The sequence below is a fragment of the Phascolarctos cinereus genome, unplaced genomic scaffold (assembly GCF_003287225.1).
Source record: "Phascolarctos cinereus isolate Bilbo 61053 unplaced genomic scaffold, phaCin_HiC Scaffold_3;HRSCAF=262, whole genome shotgun sequence".
NCBI lineage: Eukaryota > Metazoa > Chordata > Mammalia > Diprotodontia > Phascolarctidae > Phascolarctos > Phascolarctos cinereus.
This window is the reverse complement of record NW_027555736.1, coordinates 203,188,943-203,213,550: the sequence shown is the minus strand read 5'-3', so window position 1 is coordinate 203,213,550 and position 24,608 is coordinate 203,188,943. Positions and strand designations below refer to the sequence as shown.

At 41.4% G+C, this 24,608-nt stretch overlaps 1 protein-coding gene across 4 annotated transcripts in view; it reads left to right on the top strand.

Moving 5' to 3' along the window:
- FBLN5 (fibulin 5) overlaps positions 1-24,608 on the top strand; it is a 136,830-nt gene that overhangs the window by 84,511 nt on the left and 27,711 nt on the right. For all 4 annotated transcript variants that reach the window (XM_021004285.2, XM_021004284.2, XM_021004281.2 and 1 more), the window contains exons 7-9: positions 2,273-2,392; positions 12,362-12,484; positions 14,611-14,737. In XM_021004285.2, the coding sequence (XP_020859944.1) occupies positions 2,273-2,392; positions 12,362-12,484; positions 14,611-14,737 (370 nt within the window). The remainder of the gene's footprint in view (positions 1-2,272; positions 2,393-12,361; positions 12,485-14,610; positions 14,738-24,608) is intronic.

Genomic DNA, 24,608 nt, shown 5'->3' with positions numbered 1-24,608 from the left:
GGACCATATCAGGGTACCCGAAAGGTGACTGGAGTATTTTCCTGGGGACTGTTCCTCTATCTCGTTTTTCTAGAAGGGGAACAGCTGCGGGGGCGGGGGGGGGAGTTCTCCATCCCCAGCTTAGCCCTGGGACTCTTCACTCTCTGCCCCTAAGTGACTCCCATTAGAACATCCCAATCTTCAGATCTCCTACTCAGCCTCAATCTCCACCCAGTAGCCTAGCATCATGGAAATTTTCCTGGCTTTTTGGGTGACCTAGTCTAATACCAACTGGTACCAAAGAAAACGAACCTTTGTTTGATGGATTGGGAAGATATTATAGCATCACAGGATCATAGATTTAAAATTGGGAGGAATCTTGAAGGCCATATCAGTCCAGCCTCCTCATTTGACAGGTAAGGACACTGAGGCATAAAAATAATAAATGACTTACCCATATAGCTAGGATGAGATATAATAATAATAGCTAGCATTTATATAGCACTGTAAGGTTTTGCAAAATGCTTTACAGATATCCTTGCAGCAATCCTGAGAAGCAGGTGCTGTCATTACCCCTATATTAAAGATGAGGAAACTTGAGGCAAAGCAGAGATTAAGTGACTGACCCTGGGGAAGTAGGTGCTGTAATTATTCCCATATTACAGAAGAGGTAACTAAGGCAGAACAGAGGTTAAGTGACTTATCCTGGGAAGCAGGTGCTATCACTAAACTCATTTACAGATGAGGAAACTGAGGCAGAACAGAGGTTAAGTGACTTATCCAGGGTCACACAGCTAGTAAGTATCTGAGACAGGAGTTGAACTCAGGCCTTCCTGACTCCAGGTCTGGCACTCTATCCACTGTACCACCTAGTTGCTAGATATGATACTCTGTTTTGCATTTACTGCCTTGTCTGGTTTCAATTCCATAGATCAAGATGCCCCTGCCAGGAAAAGCTCAAATTGCTTCTAAACTTACAGTGGATAGAGTACCAGATCTGTGGTCAGGAAGACCTGAGTTCAAATTTGACTTCAGACACTTACTAGCTGTTTGACCTTGGGCAAGTTATTTAACCCTGTTTGCCTTAGTTTTCTCATGTGTAAAATGAACTGGGGAAGGAAATGGCAAACCACTCTAGTATCCCTGCCAAGAAAAACCCCAAAAGGGGTTGCAAAGAATTGGACGTGACTGAAAAATGACCAAACAAAAACAACCACGGGGCAACTCAAGCCTTGACTGACACCGCCCCCCTCAGCCTTCTCTCCCTCTAATTGGAGGGCTGGGGGTTGGAATACCAAACTCCTCCCAGAGCCTTCCTTTGTAGGGGACAGAAACTGCACTCACCTCCTCCACTTCACATCTGCTGCCCTACCGGGTTTCAGTAGAAAAAGATGCCCGTGTGTCAAGTGCCCCCTGGGGCCCCATTTTGCCACCCCAAGCTGGCTTTCTTGCCTCCTTTCGTATGTTGTCTCCCCCCTTTAGACTGTAAGCTCGTCGAGGGCAGGGACTTTCTTTTTATTAATTGTATCCCCAGTGCTTATCACAGTGCTTGGCACATAATGGCACTTAATAAATGCTGACTCCAAGTCCAGGGCCCTATCTACTGTGTCCTGCTGCCTCTTGGTGATTTAGTTTAACCCTCGCCTTTTTCAGAAAAAGAAACTGAGTCTCAGAGAGACGAAGTGACTTACCTGAGGTCACACAGAGAATTCGTGGCAGACCTGGGACTCAAGCTGATATAGAGCTGAGACCCCTACTTTACTATTTTTATTTTTATTTTTTAGCCAGCACCTGCTATGTACCTCATTTAAACAACAATAATACTGTATTAGCTTTTTTCATTTGCATAAGGATTTATAATTTACAACCAGATCATAGTTGTGAAAGGCAGTGAGCTGTAGCCAGAGCTCTGGATTAGGAAACCTAAGTTCAAATCCAGGCTTTGCTGCTAACTAGCTGTATGACCTTTGCTAAGTGAGTTTTTTGAACCTCTTTGGATCTATTTTTTCCTTTGTGAAATAAAGGGGTTGGATCAGGGGTGGGAAATCTGCTGCCTCCAGGCCACATGTAGCCCTCTAGGTCCTCAAGTGTGGCCCTTTGACTGAATCCAAACTTCACAGAACAAATCCCCTTAATAAAAGGATTTGGTTTTGCTCTGTAAAAGCTGTACTAGATAATCTTTAATGCCCTTCTTAGTTCTAAATTATAGAATTTCAGTTTTATCAGTCTGCATTATTTGACATGGAAGGTATGCTATGAAAAAAGGAAATAATAAGCTTTGTTTTCCCCCCAGATGTGAATGAATGTATGACAGAGAACCCCTGTGTACAGAGCTGCGTCAACACTTTTGGCTCTTTCATCTGCCGCTGTGACCCTGGCTATGAACTTGAGGATGATGGTGTTCACTGCAGTGGTAATGGCCTTCAGAGGGGCGACCCCCATTCAGTATCTGTACACTAGAGAGAGGGGATGGGTTCTTTCACAGACATTTCCTTCTACCTTCTGGCATATCTTTTGTTTATTAGCATATCTCAATAAGGCCATAAGTCCACAGAAAACAGATGTGAAGTCACATTGGTGAGGGGAAGGGATTGAATTGGGAGTGAGGATGAGAAAAAGTGTTACCAAAATATCCACAGGCAGGACTGGTATTTGGCATGTGGCACTTGGTAATTGTCTGCCTTGGGTATTCATTCATTCATTCATTCATTCATTCATTCATTCATTCATTGATTCAACAAAACCTTATTAAGCACCTACTACACACTGGGGAAAGTACAACATATAACTATTATACACAATAATACTTGACCAATACATTAGAGATGTAAAACAAAGTACTACATGAAGTCCCTGGAGGAAGACCCTGGGGATTCATGGAAGGTTTCATGGAAGACACTGAGCATTTTAGTTCAGCTTTAAAAAAAAGGGTGGGCTTTCAACAGGTGAAGTTGGGAAGAAGGAACATTTCAGGAGCAAGGAAGAGTGGCATACTCCAAGGCAAAGTCATGAAGGCATGAGAGCACAAATTATATTTGGGGGTCAGAGAGTAGCTCAACACATACCACTTAGTTTTACATTTCTCTAATGCACTGGTTATTTCGTACTATAATTATATGTTGTACCTAGCTCAGTGAACAGTGCTCAGTGGCTACTTAATAAATGCGTTGAATGAATGAGCAAACATGGTAGCCAATTGGCAATTAAGATAATACTAGAAAATTTGTGTGATACCAGATTGTGGAGGTTCTTGAATGCCAATCAGACCATTACTCAGTAGGTGATAGGGAGCACTGAAGTTTTTTGAGCAGAGCAGAAGCATGGCCAGTTGCATGCACAGAATGATTAGTCTGACAGCTGTGCAAAGGACAGCTTAGGGGAAGGAGAAGTGGTCTGGGTGGATGGCAAAGAGAACATTTGCTAGTGTGGTGACAGTGGTGACAGAAATAGGGGGATGAATAGGAGGTGGAGGTGGAGGTGAAAGGACTTGTTAAGTGATTGGGTAGGAGAAGGAACAGTCAAAGGTGATACCAAAGTTTTGAAAATGGGAGACTAGGAACATTGTGGTGTTCCTGAAAGAAGGGATGAAATCAGGAGGAACAGCTTTAGAGGCAAAGACTTAGTGGAGTGAAGTGCTGTCTTCTTGGCAGTGAAGGGAAGGGGGAGGACCCTTATAATCATTTCTTGTTTGTTTGGCTTGAGAACATTCTTCCCTATCCAAAATTGACCAGACACCCCAAGAAGCAACACAGGACATGCTTATAAGGAATCTGGGCTTTTCAGACTTTGTCCAGCTAAGAAAGAGAAGTGAGAAATGAGAGACTACCATTCCCCTGAAAGACATGGAGTGTAATCTCTGAACCTCCTTTGGAGCTCTTCTGGTGTTATTGCTGCCCAACCTTGAGGTTACACAATCTGTACTTACGGTAGGGGAGGTGTAATGCCTTTTCCCCTTCCTTAAACCATCACTTACTTACACAATGATTGGTGTATTGGAAATTTGGGAAGCCTAACCCCGGATCATGAATATGGTAGCAGGATGAGGCAAATCCAAATACTGTGACAAAGGAGTGTCCTTTTCTCATGGCCCATGTCATAGTCTTCAGATATTTCTCCCCCTCCCCAACCCAGGTGATAGAGGTGTTCTTGGGTTTCTGAAGACTATACCAGTAGAGAATGTAAACTCTTGTACTTTCTACCCAGCTGGAAAGGATTTGAGTATGGTGACAGGGATTCATTATATGTTTTTCATTTGAGAACTAGCTTGGCTGTGTGTGCAGAGGTGTGGCTACCTCTCTATGACATATGACCGCCAGATAATAAATTGTTTTGGCCATTATTCATAAAAACCAGCTGCTAACACTTGGAACGGAGGAAGTATTGACCCTAATGAAACCACAAATGCAATGCAATTCAATGAAAAACATTTCTTTTTCATGCCTATTTTCAATCACTCAAGCAACAAGCATTTAACCAGCTATTGTATAGGACTGAGATTGCTAGGGCTGGGGATACAGAAGCCAAACCAGAGCAGTCTCTGCTCTCAAAGAGCTTTTATTGTATCAGGGAAGGAAAGACATGTGTGTGTATATATACACATATATGTATGCACACATACATATGTACACACATATTCATATATACATCATATATACATACAAATAGGCGGTAGCATACGTGCATACAGTACATGCATTCTCTCATTGCTGTGGCTGCATTTGATTTAGACCCATTAGGGAAACCTGAGGTGTTTTGTAGCTCCTTACTCCCATACCACAGCTGCTGTCCCCGTTGCTCGCGGAGCTCTGAGAGACCTCAAAGAGGGGTGCCCCCTCTCTCCTTCTGCTGAGGCAGAGGTATAAAGGAAGGGAGCAGCACTAGGCCGGCGTTCAGCTAGGGCTTGACGTTTTCCAGTTTTGCAGAACACAGATTCTCAGAGTTAGCTGCGACTTTGTAAGTTGTTTAGTCCAAACCCACACTTAAGCATGAGTCCATTCTACATCTCCAATGAGCACTTAGCCAACCTTCTGCCATTAGTGACGGAAGGAGAAGAACCAACAAGCCTTTATTAAGTGACTACTGTGTGCCAGGCACTGTGCTAAGCACTTTACAAATCTCATTTGATCAATACAACAGCCATGTGAGGTAAGTGCTATTATCCCCATTTTACAGTCGAGGAAACTAAGGTTAAGTGACTTGCCTAGGGTCACACAGCTAGTCAGAGTCTGAGTCTATATTTGAATTCAGGTCTTCCTGACTCCATGCCCAGTACTCCTTCTACTACGCCACGTAGCTGCCTAATGGGGAACTCACTACCTTATGAAATAGTCCCTTCCACTTTTAAGACACTATACTTTTAGGAAGTATTTCCTTATATTGTATTGAGCTGAAACCTGTCTCCCTATGTCTTGGTTCTGTCATGTGGATCCACATAACAAGTTTAATCCCTTCCACTTCAAATACCTATCTCCTCCCCAATTCCTCTTATAAGTTGCCGTGAAAGAGTTATTATTGGTATAATGAAATAAAGATCCTTATAAATTGGACCTTATAAAGGGCCAATATAAATTAATTTTATCGGCTGAATGTTCATCTTCAATTCCATTCTTGGGCCGGGGGGGGGGCTGCGTATCTAAGAGATCTTTTCAATTCAGTGTTTTGAGTCAGAAACCATTTACTAATTATTCAGCTTTAAAGGACATCCAACTTTTGACATTTGGGATCATGAATTACCAAAATCCACAGAGAAGCTCAAATGCCATTTTCCTCATTAGCTCCAGACTTCATTTCCCATTAAACTTTTTTTTTTACCAGAGTTGCTAATAAGATGCAAAACTGACCTAGTCACTGGGTTTGCTTCCTTCTTCTTTCCTTGTCTACAATGATAGTGAACAGAAAAAAAAAAACAATGACCCAGTAGGTTCTCAATTATCTCAAGAAAGGCAGTGGCACCAGGCAGACCAGAAAAGCAAGACGCCTGGGTAGTCCTCCCCTGAATAACTGAAAGTTGACCACAGGGGGAAAAAATATTGGCCTATGTTTTTCTTCTCCGCTCCCATAATCCTCTCTCCCCAGAGAACAGAGAGAATTAAATAAAACCTACATTCTTTTCTTCTTGCCTCACATACCTTACTGCTTTGTCCTGGAGAATGACTATTTGCAAAGCCATTAGATAAAACTTGAAGGGATTTGTCCAGATTCTTTTCTTACACTGGAATTCCATTGCATTAAATACAGTAAGTCCTCACTCATTTGAATCAATTGGGGGAAAAGGCAGTTGGAAGTAGCGAAATGTTTAAATTAGAGATTATTTTTAAAGAAACACATTTATTATTTTTAAATGAATATAGTAACACTTATCTGCCTGGCAAGTTTGAGGAACATAGAATGCTAGTTTGTGGTTAGCATAGACATTTTTGCGAATTCTAAAGTGGGAAGACAATCAATTCTTTTAAGTACTTAAACATCCTTCCTGTAATCTTGCTTATATCATTTTTTTCAGCAAGCTATTTTTGTGGTGCAAAGATTTAAAATTACCGATACCTACTTTCTGTATTAAGTACCCAGTATATACAATTCTCTGTGAGGTATACAAAACTATAGTAAATGACACAGGGCTTTCTCCATCAGTCTTCGTGCCTTCCCTTCTGAGATTGCTTTCTATCTACCCTCTATATGTATTCTATCTCCTTAGTGGTTTATATATTGTCTCCCCCACTAGAATGTTCACCCCTCAAGGGCAGAGATCATTTTTCCTTTCTTTATGTCCCCAGCACAATGCTTTGCCCATAGCCAGCTCTTCAATACTTAATGACTGACTGATAAGACACACAAAAAGCACAACAGAAAATAGAATGTCCCCTGGATGTGGAGTCAGAAGTCCTAGATTCAATCCTGACACTTCCATTTCCAACCTGTGTCACCTTGGGCAAGTCATTTAACCTCTCTGGGACTCAGGCTCCTTCCCTGTTAAAATGAAAGAGTTCATACTTGGTAAATGAAAGAATTGGTATTGCCACCAACTTGGTGTAGTGGCGAGAGCGCCAGACCCAAAGTCAAGAAAACTTGAGTTCCAATCCGGCCTCAGATGTTAGCTGTGTGATCCTGGGCAAGTCATTTAACTGCTGTTTGCCTCAGTTTCCTCTTCTGTAAAATGGGGATGATAATGGCACCTACCTCTCAGGTTGTTGTGAGATAACAACTGTGAAACAATTGGTACAAGGTAAGCACTATATAAACAGCTGTTATCATCATTATTATTAGCAGGAACTTCAGAAATGTTTATTGAATTGAATTCAGAGAGATCAGTACAACAACAAAGTGCTAAACTGACTATGGTGCTACAGGACACAAAGAGAAATAGAGATCACTGTGGCTGGATCTGTCAGAGGCTTTGTAGAGGAAGGCTGACTTGAACCTGGCCTAGCATCTCGCACAGTGCCTTGGGTATAGCAGTACTTAGCTGCTGTTTCTTGGTTTGGATGGTCAGAAGGGAGGAGAGGGCTCTCTGAATAGGGACCTGGGTGGGAAAGAGTAAGTGAAGGCATAATATTAACATAATGCTATATGTGTGCGTATTTAGACACTTTTACATGTATACACCAGAAATGCACACATACTGACCTTCAGTACCCATATGACACAACCACACAATACATATCTACATATACATACATACACACAAACACACATGTTTTTGTTTTTTACAAAAGTTTCTAACAGGCCAACGAAGTATAGGCACTCTAAGTATTGTTAGTCCCATTTTATAGATAAAAAATACTGAGCCTCGGGAGAGGTGAAGCAATTGTTAGAGGCAACAAGGTAAAAAATGGTAGAAATGAAACTTGACCTCAGGTCTTCTGACTTATTTCAGTAGTCCTACCAGACAATGCTTCTTCTGCATGATCTATGTATGAATTGCAGCACCTGCAGGAGTCTAGGCACTGGTCACAGTACCCCCTAGTGGTCACATGTAATTCGTTTCTGGATTACGTCATTAGAATTAATGCTGGGTGCTTTCACAGCATGTGCACTATTTTCACATCTGCTCCCTGATTTAATCCTCCCAATAGTTCTGTAAGAATTTAGACAGAACATGGTAGGTGTAGTAGTTTAAATTGGTCCGATGAAAAAAAGCAAGGCTGAAAAAGCCTGAGTGGCTTATCCAAATCACACATCTGGTCAGTGGTGGAGCCAGGACTATTGTCCATGCCTCTAGGACAGTCAAGCGCTGTTGGTCTGCATTCACGTGTTACTGAATGAAAATACCCTATTAGTCCTAGAAAAATGTTTATATTTCAACAAGGTTCTTCAGAGAGGTACCTCGAACGTTGAGTTCAGTCACTGTGAAAGAATGGTGGTCTACCGTCGGATTATACATGACAGGCATATGACCACCTTTTCTGCTTGTTTTTGGGTCAGTCCTACTCACAGAATTCCAAAAGCAGGATCACCCAAACTCAGGTCCCTCAAAATCTACCTTAATTTATAAGATCTTCCAGCTCTAAATCCTATGATTTGGAGTCCTCAGTCTACCGGGGTGGGGATCTCTAACCTCACTGGAAATCAACCAAGAAGCTCCTCATTCTGAAGTAAGAGCTGGGAACTGGGATCCATATGCCCATTTCAGGGGGAAACAGGGTGGTAGAATGAGTGGGACTGAGACCACCTGCCCAAATAAAAATTCAGAGGCTTGTCTCAGTAGAAACAGAAATTTTATTCTAGCAAGTCTCACACGAGAATTGGGCACCACCTAGCCAGGGCTGACCGGAGTAGGGAGGCAGGATACAAGCAGCAAGCAAGCAGTTACATACCCTTAGACAAACAACTCTAAGAAACACCCCCCCCACACACTTGTTTACTTCAATCTCTTTATCCCCATTGGTTGAGGTAAGAGACCTGACATTGTACCCAGAAACGAAGAGATAGATTTTACCCAAAACAAGCTTGGGAGCTAGAAGATTGCCTAATTTGGCAAAGATAAGGCTGGGGTGGTGGTTACAAAACAAGGGAGGGGGTGGGCAACAGATGTATGACCTGATCACATGATTTACAGGAAAACAAAACTTAGGCCCAGCTGATGCTAAAGCCTTAACTAAATTTTGGGGCATAGCTTCCGTTTCATATGAGAAACTTTCATTTCTCCCACACATAGAAGCAGGCTTTTCCTTAATACACCACGTGTGCCACTGGGGACAGAGTATTCAACTTGGAATTAGGAAGATCTGTGATCAAATATTGCCTCAGATACTTATTAAATGTATGACCTTGGGCAAGTCACTTAATCTCTCAGTCTCAAGTTCTTCAGTTGTAAACTGGGTATAATAATGGCACCTAACTTGCAATGTTGTTGAAAATAACAAGTGAGGCAATATTTATCTATCTATCCACTTTGTAAAACTTAAACACTATATATATATATATAAGTGGTAGCTATTATTCACCTTTTAAATCTATACACTCAGAATGAATTTTGCCAGAGTGGCCCTTTTCAAAGCATCACTCAAAGGCTGTGGGAGCAGAGAAAAAAGGACTTTTCATTCCAGCAGAAAGAGATACATCAGGTTTACAACACCTGCTATGTTCACAGGGTAGAAAAGGAGACTCATTTACAAAGTTACCTACCCTGGGTAATTCTAACTGCTAATGGTATGTGAATCAGGGAGTAACCTGAGGACGGGTCACATGGGAAAGGAGAGAGGGAGAGAGAGAGAGAGAGCGAGAGAGAGAGCAAGAGAGAGAGCGAGCAAAACATGTTTTTTTTGGAAGAGCAATCAAATGAGGCTCAAATGAAGGCCGTACTGCCAAATTCTGCTTGTAATGAACAGTTTCATTATTTGGGAATACTTCCATTTCACTCACCATGGCCGACATTGAAAAATTATAAAATCCCCCTTACAATAGCTTCCCTTTTCTTTATACCCACCCTTCCCAGTCCAAAGGATAGGCCGGAGAACACTCTCTCTGCCAATTGCAGGACTGGCTGGAACCATTCATAAAGCCCCATAGGAATAGAAGTTTCATATGCCTTAAGAAAACTTCTAAGGCAAGGAAGAGAAAGAAAGATGGATTCTCTTTCCTTTTTCTTTCACATACTCAGAAATTTCCTTCCTCAGCAGTGGTTTCTTTCTTTCTTTCTTTCTTTCTTTCTTTCTTTCTTTCTTTCTTTCTTTCTTTCTTTCTTTCTTTCTTTCTTTCTTTCTTTCTTTCAACTCACTGAAGCTTTAAAATAATTGTTAGGCTCATAGATTCAGATTTTGGAAGGTAACCTATAAGTCATCTAGTCCAACCTATCATTTTACAGATGAAGAAACTGAGGCCCACCAAAGTTAAGTAACTTGTCTAAGATCACAGAGATAGTGTCTAACAGAACTAGAATCCAAACCCGAGTCTTCTGATTAAAAATCCAGTTCTCTTGCCATTGTGCAAAAAGGCTACAAAGACTATGAAAAGGCAATAGGTTCTCTGTCTATAGATTTATAGAATGAGGATAGAATTAGTTAATTTGGGAGAGGGTCATCACCAGAAAATAGGTAAAAATTTTAGCCATGGAGATCCTTATTAATCCACGGAGGGGCCACACACTACATCACTGAGGGAGCATATTTGTGAATGAAATTGTCAGTCTGTTGAAATATTGGGAGGAATTGGCAGCCAGGAATAGAACCCTCTCCTGAAGCGTGGGGCCTTAAATTCTGTGAAAAGATCTACAGCACTGGAGAGGAGCTCCACACAGGGAGAAGAGCTGGGGTGGCCCTTCTAAAACTGACCTTATCTGGAGTCCAGCCATTTCTCTAATACATCTTCAGAATGATATAGTGGAAAGAGCAACAGGTTTGGAATGAGAGGATTTGGGTTTGAATCTTGGCTCTGTTACTTATTAACTGTGACTTAGAAAAGCTCTCTCTCTGGGTTCTCAGTTTTCTTTCTTAATGAGGGGGTTAGACTAGCAAATCGCCAAGGCATTTTTTCAGTTATAAGTTCAAATGACAAGTAGGTGGAATGGGCAAGTGGCTTATCACAGGACTCAAGAAATACCAGGCACCAGTTCAGCATTCAATTCAATTCAAGTCAACGAGCAAGTATTGAATGCCTATTCTGAACAAAGCACTATACTGGGCCATTGGAGATACAAAGGCAAAACAGTCCCTCCCCTCAAGGTACTTATATTCTTGAAGGAAACTGAGTCCTAAATCCAAGATAATTTGAGGAGGAGAGATAATTCAAATAATTAGGGAGATCAGGGAAGATTTTCCTAGGTGACTCCTGAGTTGAGCCTTGAAGGAAGCTAAGGATTCTAATCAGCAGAGGTGAGGAGGTGAGGCCCCAGGTATGGGGGGCAGTTTGTATAAAGACAAGAAGGTAGAAAGTAAAATTCCAAGTCCAAAGAGCAAGAAGTAGACCAGTCTGGTTAAAACTGGCGCCTAGTAATTTCATTTTGGCCTGGGATTTGGGAAACAAATTTATCTCAAATTATATCATGTTTTACTTTCAAGGTAATTTAAAAAAGTTGAAACGAGTCCACAAACCAAACAGGACCATTCAGTTCAAGGGACCCACTTGAGAATTTTCTTGAACTTCCCAATAGCTGTGGCATCTACTCTGGCTTAGATTTGAGCCGAGCTCCCTGCAAGGGGAGGTGAGAGAGAGAGGAAAATTGAGATAGAAGAAGTAGGAGGGTTAGTGGGCTTTTAACTATCCCAAGTATGATCCTGGCAGTACCCTGACCAGATATGCTTAGCTCCCTCTTTGAACTTTTTTTTTTTTGCCTTTTTTTTTTTTTAGGCAATTGGGGTTAAGTGACTTGCCCAGGGTCACAGAGCCAGTAAGTGTCAAATGTTTGGTCTGAGGCCGGATTTGAACTCAGGTCCTCCTGACTTCAGGACGGGTACTCTATCCACTGCGCCACCTCTCTGCCCCGCCTCTTTGAACTTTTCCAGGAATTCCATTGAGACAGTGTGGTACAATGGAAAGAACACTAGGTCTGGAGTCAGTGAAACTGACTCATCATTAAGTAAGTAAGCCACTTTGCCTGGCTGGGCCTTAGTATCCTCATCTGTCCTCATTGGACCGAGTGATCTTTAATTTGAAGACAAGACCCTCCCATAGATAAACACCGATGACCCTAATTTAGACCTGGACATAGGGTTGGAGGCCATGCTACCTTCTTTTTTTCTTTTTCTTTCCTTTTTTCATTCCTTGAGAGGTGAAAAATGGACTTAGTTTTGAAATTGGTAGGGGTAAGGGAGAGATGGGGAAGGGGGGACAGGATGCTACTCTGAGATCATAAGCGACTTTGTTGAACCCTACTGTGACAGGCAGCACAGGTGTGCCTGGAGAGTGTTGCCTTGAACTCATCAGTCCTTGTGCTTGTTGCCCCCAGATATGGATGAGTGCAGCTTCTCTGAGTTCCTGTGCCAGCACGAGTGTGTGAACCAGCCTGGCACATACTATTGCTCCTGCCCTCCCGGCTACATCCTGCTGGATGATAACAGAAGCTGTCAAGGTAAGTGTCAACGTAATGAGAAGAAAAAGTGCAGTGAGTGCATTAGGGCTGGTGGATGGGAGGAGGAGGGAGGTACAGGTGAGATTCTGTGCCACAGACTATTCCACCTTCTACAGGTGCAAGAACTAGAAGACAGTAGCTGGGGTCAGGAGCTGACTGCATCAGGGTTTGCTCCTCTTCTTCTCTTTCTTCCCCTCTTTCAGCTAGTAAGTAGCTGGGACATGTAAGGAGAGGGAATGGAATGAATTCCACTGGCTACTGGGATTGGTGATCAGACCCCCTGAGATATGTGTCCTTGGGTGGTGTTTGCTGTCCTGGGGCCAACTGATTTTTCACCTTTAGCTTAGCCTGTGATGATGAAAGATGTGGTCAGGTCCAGGGGAAACTGAGAACCCTCTCTGAGAATAAATTTGGAGCTGCTCTCTCTCCCTTAAGGCACGCCTGTGCCAGATGCCATGGCAACCTGGAAGACAGAAGCTATAAGACCCTCACAGTAACTTTTTTTCCAGAGGGCCCCAGACAAGGTCTATGAAAGAAATCTGAGGCAGTACTGTGGCATTGCAGACTGGTAGAGCCAGAGCCAAAGTTTTATCAGTGTTGAGCAGCTTGAAGACATAGGTAGATCATTCAAGGGCAAGGTCTTTCTCGGGGCTGCATTATGAATATCTATCTAAGAAAGAAGGAATGATTAGAAACTGGAATCAAAGAACTAGGAATACAGACGTGAAGGCAGTTGAAGTGGGAAATAGGTGAGATCAGGGGAGCTTAATTGTGGTATCTGATTGGGGGATCTAGGGAATGGAAACTAGGAACCAGCTAGTAAGCAGCTGGGACATGTAAGGAGAGGGAATGGAATGAATTCCACTGGCTACTGGGATTGGTGATCAGACCCCCTGAGATATGTGTCCTTGGGTATTGCTTCAATCCAGACCCAAGGTGGAGTGGAAGCAGGTAGCACTGTGTCACTCATAGCCAGGTGCAGAAGGTGGGCTCTGATAAAGCAGGTAGCCTACTTTGCATTAACACTCACTGCTGGTAGTTACGTACAAACCCCATTTTCTACCTGCTAGTGCTCCCACAATCCTCTGCACTTGCACCAGCTGATGGTCAACAGGTTGGGCTAATCCACTGGGGCTGATCCGTGATTTCTTCATCCAGAAGCTGAAGTAGCTTTAAGGAAAACTATTCATTGAACCGAATGATGTTAACACAGCCTCCAACTGATAGCTGCTTGAGGCAAATGGCTCTAATAGAAGAGCCCTACTTGGACTTGGTTTGGATCATGGAGCTCGGCAAGTATCATGAGATGGAGAGTCCATGGATATCTAATCTTACCCTCCCGAGTCAACTGAATGCACAATAGGTTGCCTGTCTCTCAATGGTCTCTCAGTGCCCACAGCTGCTGCTGTTTTTGCTTCTGTTTTGGCTGGCAGGCCTCTCGTGTTGCCTGCTTTGTCCTGCCAAAGGGGAATTCTAGAAAGTTGTGAGTGAAAAGAGCAGTCTAGTTCCTTCATGAGGGCCCCTCCAAGGAAGGCGCTGAACCAAGCCAGGATTGCTGTGAACCATACTCTTAGTCTGGTCTGTTCTGCACTGAGACCTCTCTTATGTTTCCAAAGTTCCCCTGGAGAGCTGGCTTTGGTCATGCTTTCCTCTTCATTTCATTGAAGAATATTAAGGATTAATTTAGTCACAGTCGGCGGAGGCCCACACTCTTGCCCTGTTAAGGAATGGTACAACTTTTCTGGCCTCTCTTCCCCAGAACCTTTTTTTTTTTTTCAACTTACTTTCCATGATCTCCTGCTCTACTCCCAGGTCTTCATGCTCATGGCTTGTCTATACTGCTGGGCATTAATGATCATAGGAATGGCAAAGGAGCTAACAGTAAGGGGCTGACAAGCTATATGGTAAAGCTGGTTTCCTTGTCCCTTGTTAGTAAAAAAGACAGCGTTTCAAAGATTTCTTTCTCCTTCCATCTTCCCAATTCCTCACAGATGCCTTCTGTATTGAACTATATAGCTAGGCTCTGTTTTTTTTTTTTGTCAGATCTGTCATGAGTAGTCCTTTCCCTGCTCAGAGCTACATTTTAGGAATCTCCTTATTGACTATGTCCCCTTTCTGCATTTCAGATATCAATGAGTGTGAGCATCAGAACCACACCTGCATTCTACAGCAAACTTGTTATAATTTGCAAGGGGGCTTCAAATGTATAGATCCCATTCGCTGTGAGGAACCTTATATCCAGATCAGTGACAAGTAAGTTGTGGGTTTCCAAGTGGGATAAAATAGCCATGGTATGGTGGAAAGAGAACCAGATTCTGAGTCAGAATCAATCACTCAATCAGTCAACAAGCATTTATTTAATACTTACACTATGCTAAGCACTAAGGATGCCAAAACAAAAGGCAAAAAACAGTCTGCCCTCAAGGGGCTTATATTTAGACTTCTGTTCAAATTCTAGCTTAATTCCTGCAACTTATCAAGTGTGGCACCCTGGGCAAATGACTTCCACTCTGACTCAACTTGCTAATCTGTAAAATAGGGCTAATGTTATATATCCTGCTTACCTTATCATTAGAAAGGCCAAACATATAGCAAAATCTGATGTGAAGGTTCTTCAAAAATGTTAAGCTAGCACAAATGTCAATCACTAAGCATCAATCAATAATCAATAAGGACAGCCACTGTCCTTAAGGAGTTCACAATTTAGAGGATCATGCTTTGTAAATCTTAGAGCACTATATGAATGCAAGTTATTATTGTCGCTTGCATGTTCAGATAGATCTGCAGCTTCGTCAGTGTACTTATACTCTGATCATTCATCATAGATTAGAACTTATATAGGCCTTTTGATTCTATGCAATTCCCATTCATATTCTTCTGTAAATTCTCCACAATGGAGAAAGCCTCTTTTGGTTTCAATAATGCTGATTGTCAATGATATTAAAATGGGAGAAACTAGGAAAAATTCTGGCACTAGAAGCTTTTGTTTTTGTTTTATTTTGTGTAAAAAAAATTATTAATACATCAATAACAATAGTAATACTATCCTGAGGAGCTCATGAAATTGGAGGTGTATGGCCTGGCAGAGATGCATATGGAGAATTTTTATATTTCAAAGTGAGTGGGGGTCAAGGTGAAAAAATGTTACAAAACTCATGGAACTTTTTATTGGATTCCTGTTCATAATGGATAGCATAATTCTTTCTCCAGGGAGGTCAAACCTTTCCTTTCCTGTTACTTTCAATATTATTTGGACAAAAAGCTATAAGCACGAGGGTGTGGTTGAAAAAATTGTGGGCTGGGAATTGAGAGACCTAATTCACTGATTACTGCCTCTTCCACCAACTAGCTGTGTAATCTATGGCATCTCAAATTTTCTGAGCCTCAGTTTCCCCATCTTTAAAACAAAGATATTGGTCTAGTTAGATTTGAAGGGGCCTTTGGATGTGGGGAAAGTGGGGATGAGAAAAACTACATCTTTTGTCACTAATCTCTAGCTGAAATTTAGCATTTTCTTCAGTTGTGAATTTGAAAAATTATTCTGAGAATGAATCTGTAGCTTTCACTAGACTGTTACAGGGGTCTGTGACACAAAAATCAGTTAAGAATCCTAGTCTAGGTTATTTAACAAATTCAATCCAATTCAATATTTATTAAATTCCTGCTGAGCACTATAAAATCTTTTACAACTCACTCTGTGACTCTGCATTCTCTTGATGACAAAAGCATATAAAAGCACATTCCCTCTCTCCCCTCCTGCCTTCTTACGCACAATTTCTGACCTGGGAGAGATCTCATAGGCCGGTTATTTAGGCCAACCCATGCAGACACAGGAATCTTCTCTGTTCCCACTTAGTGACCATCCAGCCTTTGCTTAAAGACCTCCAGTGATGGGGAATTCCCTATTTCTCCAGGCAGTCCCTCCCACTTTTAGACAGCCTTAATTAGGGGGCTTTGAATGAAATGTACTTCACTGACACTTCTACCCAGTGTTCCTAGTTTGGGTCTTGAGGAGGAACAATAAAAATAGGTCTAGGGGCAGCTAGGTGGTGCAGTGGATAGAGCACTGGCCCCAAGTCAGGAGGACCTGAGTTCAAATCCAGCCTCAGACCAAACATTTGATACTTACTAGCTGTGTGACCCTGGGCAAGTCACTTATCCCCAGTTGCCTTAAAAAAAAAAAGAAGTCTAATGACTCTTCCGTATGACACCTCTTTAGATACCTGAAGCCAGCTCTCATGTGTCCTTCCTGTCAAGTATTTTCCTCTCTAGGCTAAGGAGCCTCAATTCTTTCACATGACTGTTCCATGGCAAATTCTGCTCTCTCATTATTCTGGTCAGTCTCTGATCAATCTATGTCCTTACTTAAATATGACACCTGGAATTGAACACAATATCCTAAAAGTGGTTTAACCAAGGCAGAGAACTCCAGAACTAACATATTTCTCTATATTTCCACCATATTGATACACCATATTGAGAAGGAACACATATTGAGTTCTGGCCTCATAGTCAGGAAGACTGGGGTTCAGGTCTGGCCTCTGACACATGCTGACTGTGACACCCTGGATAAGTCATTTCAAATCTCAATGCTCCAGGTAACTCGCTAAGAATATGAATTGCAGAGCACGTGTGGACCTGATTTGATAGAGGGGATTTCTCTCAGGCAGCTCCTTATATTGATGAAGTCTTAGGTCAGGACCAAAAAGACATCAAACCCCAAAACACGATCATATTAGTGCTCCCCATCATTCATAAAGAAAATGCAAGAACCACGAAAACCTAACAGAAAGATCTGTCAGTCAAAGTCTGCAACAAAGTCTATTAGACAAAGTCTTCATTTATCTTTAGTGCCTGACTTCCTATGCATTCAAAGCTCCTCTAGATAAATTGTTATACTTCTTCTACAAGTTCATGGAAGCCAGTGTACACGGTCTACAATTTTACTTTTTTCTACTTAAGAGTATTTTATTGTTTCCAATTACATGTAAATATAGTTTTCAACATTCACTTTTGTAAGATTTTGAGTTCCAAATTTTTTTCTCCCTCTCTCCCCCCTCTCTGAGATATCAAGCAATCTGATATAGGTTATACATGTACAATCATGTTAAACATTTTCACATTAGTTATGTTGTAAAAGAAGAATCAGAACAAAAGGGGAAAACCATGAGAAGGAAAAAAAAATAAAAACCGTGAAAATAGTATGCTTCAATCTGCATTCAGTTTCATAGTTCTTTCTCTGGCTGTAGATAGCATTTTCCGTCATGATTCTTTTGGAATTGTCTTAGATCATTTTATTGCTGAGAAGAGCTAAGTCCATCATAGTTGATCATTGCATAATGTTACTGTTACTGTGTACAGTGTTTTCCTGGTTCTGCTCACTTCACTCAGCATCAGTTCATCTTCAGGGGTGGGGAACCTGCAGCCTGGAGGCCACATGTGGCCTTCTAGGTCCTCGGCTATGGCTTTTTGACTGAGTCCAAGTTTTACAGAACAAATCCTTTTATTAAGGTGATTTGTTCTATGAAGTTTGGATTCAGTCAAAGGGCTGCACTTGAGGACCTAGAAGGCCACATGTGGCCTTGAGGCCTCAGGTTCCCCACCCCTGATAAGTCTTTCCAGGTTTTTCTGAAATCTGCCTGCTCCTCATTTCTTATAGCACAATAGTATTCCATTACATTCACATACCACAACTTGTTCAGCCATTCCCCAGTTGATGAGTATTCCCTCTGTTTCCAATTCTTTGCCACCACAAAAAGAGCCACTATAAATATTTTTGTACATGTAAGTCCTTTTCCCTTTTTTATGATCTCTTTGGGATACAGACCTGCTAATGGTTTTGCTGGATCAAAGGCTATGCACAGTTTCATAGCGCTTTGGGCATAGTTCCAAATTGCTCTCCAAAGTGGTTGGATCAATTCACAACTCCATCAACAATGCATTAGTGTCCCAATTTTCCCACATCCTCTCCAACATTTATCATTTTCCTTTTTGGTCATATTAGGCAATCTGGTAGGTGTGAGGTGGTACCTCAGAGTTGTTTTAATTTGCACTTCTCTAATCAGTAGTGATTTAGAGCATTTGTTCATATGACTTTAGATAGTTTTAATTTCTTCCATCTGAAAACTGCCTGTTATATCCTTTGAAGGTCTACCATTTAAAATACTTTATTCATTCACTGGATATTGAAAGAAAATAATGCATAGGAATCACTGAATCATAAAATTTAAGAACTGGAAGGGACCTTAGAGGTGCCACCCAGTCCAATCTTTACCTGAACAGGAATCTTCACTATAACAACACATAACAGTTTGCTGTCAGTCATTTTTCAGTTGTGTCTGACTCTTCATGGCCCCATTTGGGGTCCTCTGGGCAAGGAAACTGAAATGGTTTGCCATTTCTTTCTCCAGCTCATTTGACAGAGGAAGAACTAAGGCAAACGAGGTTTAGTGACTTGCCCAGGGTCACACAGCTGGTAAGTGCCTGAGGCCAGATTTGAACTCAGGGAGATGAGTCTTCCTGACTCCAGTAATCTAGACTTGAACAAGAATCTTCTCTATGCATTTTTGATTAGCTGTCACTTAGTGTCTGCACAAAGACCTTCACTGATGGGGAAACTGTTTCCTTCTGAGGCAGCCCATTCTAGTTTTGAAATAGACTGCCCATCGTCAGACCTTTTTCTGCTCATATCAGGAAATGTCCTTAAGCTAGAAATTAAATTAAATCCTTCTTGGATTGAGGGCACCAGGGTAGTGCTTTGCAATATTTTTTCTACCTTTGACACAATGGGACTAATTTATTTTCTTCATCTAACCATTTTTAAAATTAATGTTATTTTTTCAATTAACAAGTATTTATTTTCTCTCTCTTCCATCACTCTTTCTCATCACTGGAAAAAAACCCAAAACAAATCTTTCCCCCTCCCCTCAGCAAATCCCTTGTAACATATATGCATAGTCAAGCAAAACAAATTTCCACATCCGGTTTATTCAAAAATGTACATCCCATTCTGCATGTTAATTCTGACACCTTCTCTCAGAAGGTTGGTAGAATTCTTCATCATTTCTTTTCTGGAATCATGGTTGATTACTAAATTGATTAGAGTTCCTACGTCTTTCAAAAATATTCATTTTCTCAGTGTTGTTGTTATTGTATAAATTGTTGAAGTTTTGCTCATTTCACTGAGCATCAATTCATTTAAGCCTTGCCAGGTTTCTCTGAAACTGTCCCTTTCATCATTTATATTGGCACAATAATTTCTGTTACATTCATATACCACAATTTATTCAGCTATTCCCTAATTTTTGGGCATCCCTTTGTTTTTCATTTCTTTGCCACCAAAAAAAAAGCAGCTATAAATATTTTCGTGTACATAAATTCTTGCCCTCATTCTTTGATCTCTTTAGGAGTATAGGTTTAGGAATGGTATTGCTAGGTCAGAGGGTCAAAGGTCAAAATTCACCATTTAGTAACTTTCCAAATTACTTTCCAGAATGACTGTAGTCATTCACAGCTCAATTAACAGTGCATCAATGTGCCTGTTTTCTCAAAGCTTTTCCAACATCTCTCATTTCTCTGCTTTGCTAATCTGATGAATATGAGGTGGAACCTTGGAGTTACTTTTATTTGAATTTCTCTAATTATTAGTGCTTTAGAACGTTTTTTCTGAGGCTATAGATAGCTTGGATTTCTTCCCTAGATAGTTGTTATTTATATTCTATGACCACTTATCAATTGGGGAATGACTTTTATTAATTCAAATCAATTCCATATCTAGTTTAGAAATGAAACCTTTATCAGAGAAATTTGGTACAGGGATTTTTTCACAATTAGGTGTTTCCCATCCACAGAACCATGTCTTTACCTTCTCCCCCTTCCATTGTTGTTGGCTGCTCCCCACCCTGGGTATGCCACTACCCTTTCACTTTCTGCCATATTTACTATTTCCCATTCACTTTTAATGCTTTATTTAAAATTGGCAAAGAGGAATGAGAAAAGTGAGAAATGTGTGATGCTTCAAAGATCTTTGTGATGAACAAAACTTTATAATATGCCAATTGGAAGGTGATGTATTCAATAGCCTTTGAAGTGAAAGCCATGCTCTCCACCCTTTGGCACAAGAACCATTGTAGGTCCAGCAATGAATTAATGTTTTATTAAAAGCTTAACACTGAACATCAATGGAACCACTTTGTAACCATTTACAATGTAGCTAGATGATGCAGTGGCAAAAGTGCCAGCCTTGCAGTAAGTTCCTGAGTTCAAGTCTGGCATCAGACACTTACTAGCTGTGTGACCCTGGGCAAGGCACTTCACCCTATTTGCCTCAGTTTCCTCATCTGTAAAATGAGCTGGAGAAGGAAATGGCGAACCACTCCAGTATCTTTGTTAAAAAAACCTCAAATGGGGTCATAAAGAGTTGGACACAACTGAACGATAACAACAAACAGGGTTGGAAGTGAAGAGGGAGTACTTTGAGGCATGGGAGCACAACCTGTACAAAGGCAAAAAGATGAGTGATATAAAGTCACATTTAGGGGAATGACAAACAGATTTATTTGGCTGAAACATAAAAAGCATGAAGGAAAGCAATGCTTAATAATATCTCAGAAAGGTGGGCTGGACCCAGATCATGAAGAGCTTTAAATCCCAAATACAGGAGTTTATATGTGGTCCTAAAGGTAATAAGGATCACTGGAGTTTACTGAATATGGGGGTGAATAGTCAGATTCGCTTTTTAGGAAAATCTCTTTAATACCTATGTGGAGGATAGGAATGGGAAGAGATTCGAGGAGGGAGACCAATCAGGAGGCTATAGCCATAGTGTAGGTTAAAAAGTAACAAAAGCCTGGACCAGGATGGTGGCTGTGTGAGGGAGGAGAAGGGGATGAATATCAAGATGTATTATGGAGGAAGAATAGGTAAGACCCTGTAACTGACTGAATATGAGGTAGTGAGGTAAAGGGAACAATTGATGATGACTGAGATTGTAAACTGAGATTATAAAGATGGTGGTGCCCCCACCAACAGAAACTCATCTCCATGTCTTGTGGGGTATCAGAGTTTTGTGATGCTAATAAATATTATGCACTTAGATGTGGCCCTTGAGCAAATACTGCTCTGTGAATGGGGAGGCCAATTAGCTGGCTATTATAGTAGTTTAGGAGGGAGGACTGATTCATTCTCTTCCTTGTCTTAACCAAATTCTGTTCAGTTGTCAGCATAATCATTATCTGAAGGCCCAGTTAACCACATCAATGATATTTAAAGCCCTTTAACAATCTATTTCTACCTTACCTCTTCAATCTCATTTCATATTACTCCCCTTTATGAACACAGTGTTAAAGTTGGGATATACTATTGATTCTTCCTTGAACTTGGCATTCTCTCTCTTTGTCTATATGTGTGAACATATATACACACACACACACACACATATATATATATATAATATAAATATACATATATGTTATATATATGCATATATAGATAGATAGATAGATGTGAAATACATTTAGAATTTTATTGTTAAGTTGTTTTATCATATCCAACTTCCTGACCACATTTGGGGTTTTCTTGGCAAAGATACTGGAGTGGTTTGCCATTTACTTCTCCAGCTCATTTTACAGATGAGGAAACTGAGGAAAATAGGGTTAAGTGACTTGCCCAGGATCACACATAAAGAAGTGTCTGAGGTTGGCTTTGAACTCAGGTCCTCCTGACTCCTGGGCTGGCCCTCTATCCACTGCATCACCCTAGCTGGAATTTGGAATGCTTAATTTCCTTTAAGACTTAGCTCCACTGCCAATTTTTTAATGAAGTTTGTTTTCGTCCTCATATGTGTTAATTGTCTTTCTTTCTGAAATTGTCTTATATTTTCTTAATATGTGTAAATGTTGGAATCCCACTTAGAATGCAAGCTCCTTGAGGGCAAGGGACTGCTTATTTTTTGCCTTTGTATTCCCAGGGCCTCCAAGAACAATGCCTTTTCATTAGAGGATAGAACTAGGTACTAGACCTACAATTTTATTGCTATAAGGAAATCTCAGGGAAGCACACTCCCTGTGTCAGAGTAGGTCAGTATCTACTATGCAACTTCAGAGTCTTAGAGAGGGGCCCGGTGGGAGCCTGTGACTTGCTCAGTCACAGAGCCAGTATGTGTCAGAATCAAGAACTGAGCTCACCTGGCTTACTCTGAGGGCGCTCCACTATTCCTTACAGATAGAAGATGGTTACTAAATGTTGAGTTAATTGAAATGATTGTGATTGATAGAGAGGGACAGGAAAACAATAAAAAAAAAGATACAAGAACATGAAAGACAGCAGTCTGGGAACAAATCGCCCTCTATACCACAAGAGTCCCTTTTTGAGAGTGTCTCAGAACGACAGCATGGTAATAATAGTAGAGCTCGTATTTCTAGACTATTTTTAGGTTTGTAATAAAGTTCCTGTTTGTTGTTGTTTGTCCTTTGCTCTCAAAGAGAATCAATGACACATCCACAGGGTGATGTCTTGACTTGCAAGTGAATTGGATTTGAGTGAGGCAGAGCTGGGCAAAGGCATCAGCCTCACTCTCCTCCAGAGTCGCTGGAGTTGAGTGGCAAGACATAGGTCAGGAGGACTGGTGATGGCCTCAGATGCAGTGGGAGACCTTGGCCTTTTTAAGCGAAGGTCTTTCCCTGGTCTCAGTCTGTCTGAGGCAATGCGCATTCAGTAGCTAAAGGCTAAGTTAAGAATTGAGACAAAAGATGGCCTCCTTTGCCTTCACAAAAGCATCAGTCTGGGAGTGGCATATTTCCTGGCAAGAGCTATGTGAGAAAGGTGATGCAAATATGATATTTGCAAAATAAAGTTATTATTTTGGTGGCTACTACCTGAAGGCCAGGCATGTTACACTTTACTTCTCCTAGGGTTCTCAGGTACCTTTAGGAGACTTAAGGGTAGCTAGTCTCTGCCATTGGCTCAATTCCGCCCAATTCTAAGGGTCCCCTGCACCTTAGTTCCATTTAACCATGTAAAAGTCAGATTACCTTTTAAAAAGAAATATTTGCTTCAAAGATATAGCAAGAACAAACATACAGACTTTCCCTCTAGCACCTGGAAGCACAATCTTGCCTATTTTCCCTCTATCTCTGAGGAGGGGAAGGGGATTAGGTTCTCAGTTCCTATAGAGCATGGTTCCAGCAAGTTCCAGATTCAAAGCACTCTGGGATTTACAGCCCAGGATCTTGGCTTCTCAGGGTTTCCTTGCTGGACTGGTAGCAACATCTGGCCTGGGATCTTGGCTGCAAGGTTGCTATGGCTCGAGCTCCCAGGTACAGGGATTGCATGCCTGTGCTGAAATAGACCCAAACCTCAAGCCATAATCTTGGGCCCACAGGATCTAAATGGGGAGGGGAAGGTAGACCCCACCTCCCCCTGCACAGAGCTTAGTGTGTGGTGCCCATGTTGTGGTGAGCAAGATTTTCACATACACACACACACACACACACACACACACACACACACACACCCCACTAGAAAGAGAACAAGACTGTCCCAGTTGAGTGATTTTAAAGACACGGCTAGTTTCAGCTAGCTAGACAGTGGTAAGAGGCTACTCCTACCCAAGTGCTAGGAAATACAGAATATCTTCTCCCAGGAGTAGGTCCCTACCATCTCCCATATGGGTGCCATGTCCTGGGCATGCACAAAACTCAGTTACACAGGTATTATGGCTCTCATTTTACAAATGAGGAAACTGTGAAAGGCTTGGAAGGTGAAAGGAAACTCAGAAAGGTGAAGGAAATGGCAAAGTAGGAACTCAAGTCTGCTGGATACACTGTACCATATTTCCACTAATAAGCAGGATGGATATTAGCCCCATTTTTTTTAATAGATGAGGAAACAAACCCAGAGAGATTCTGTGATTTGATTAAGGTCACACAAATTATAAGTGGTAGAACTGGAGCTCAAACAGGTCATTTGGCTGCAGGTCTGGTGCTCTGGCCAATATGTTATGCTGCTGACTCTTAAAATGAATGTCAACAATTATGATTCTGAGTCATCAAAAAAGGTTAAGTCATGTTTAGTATCCTCCATTTAAGAAGACAGAGATGTGCAATATTATTTCTAGAGAGATTTC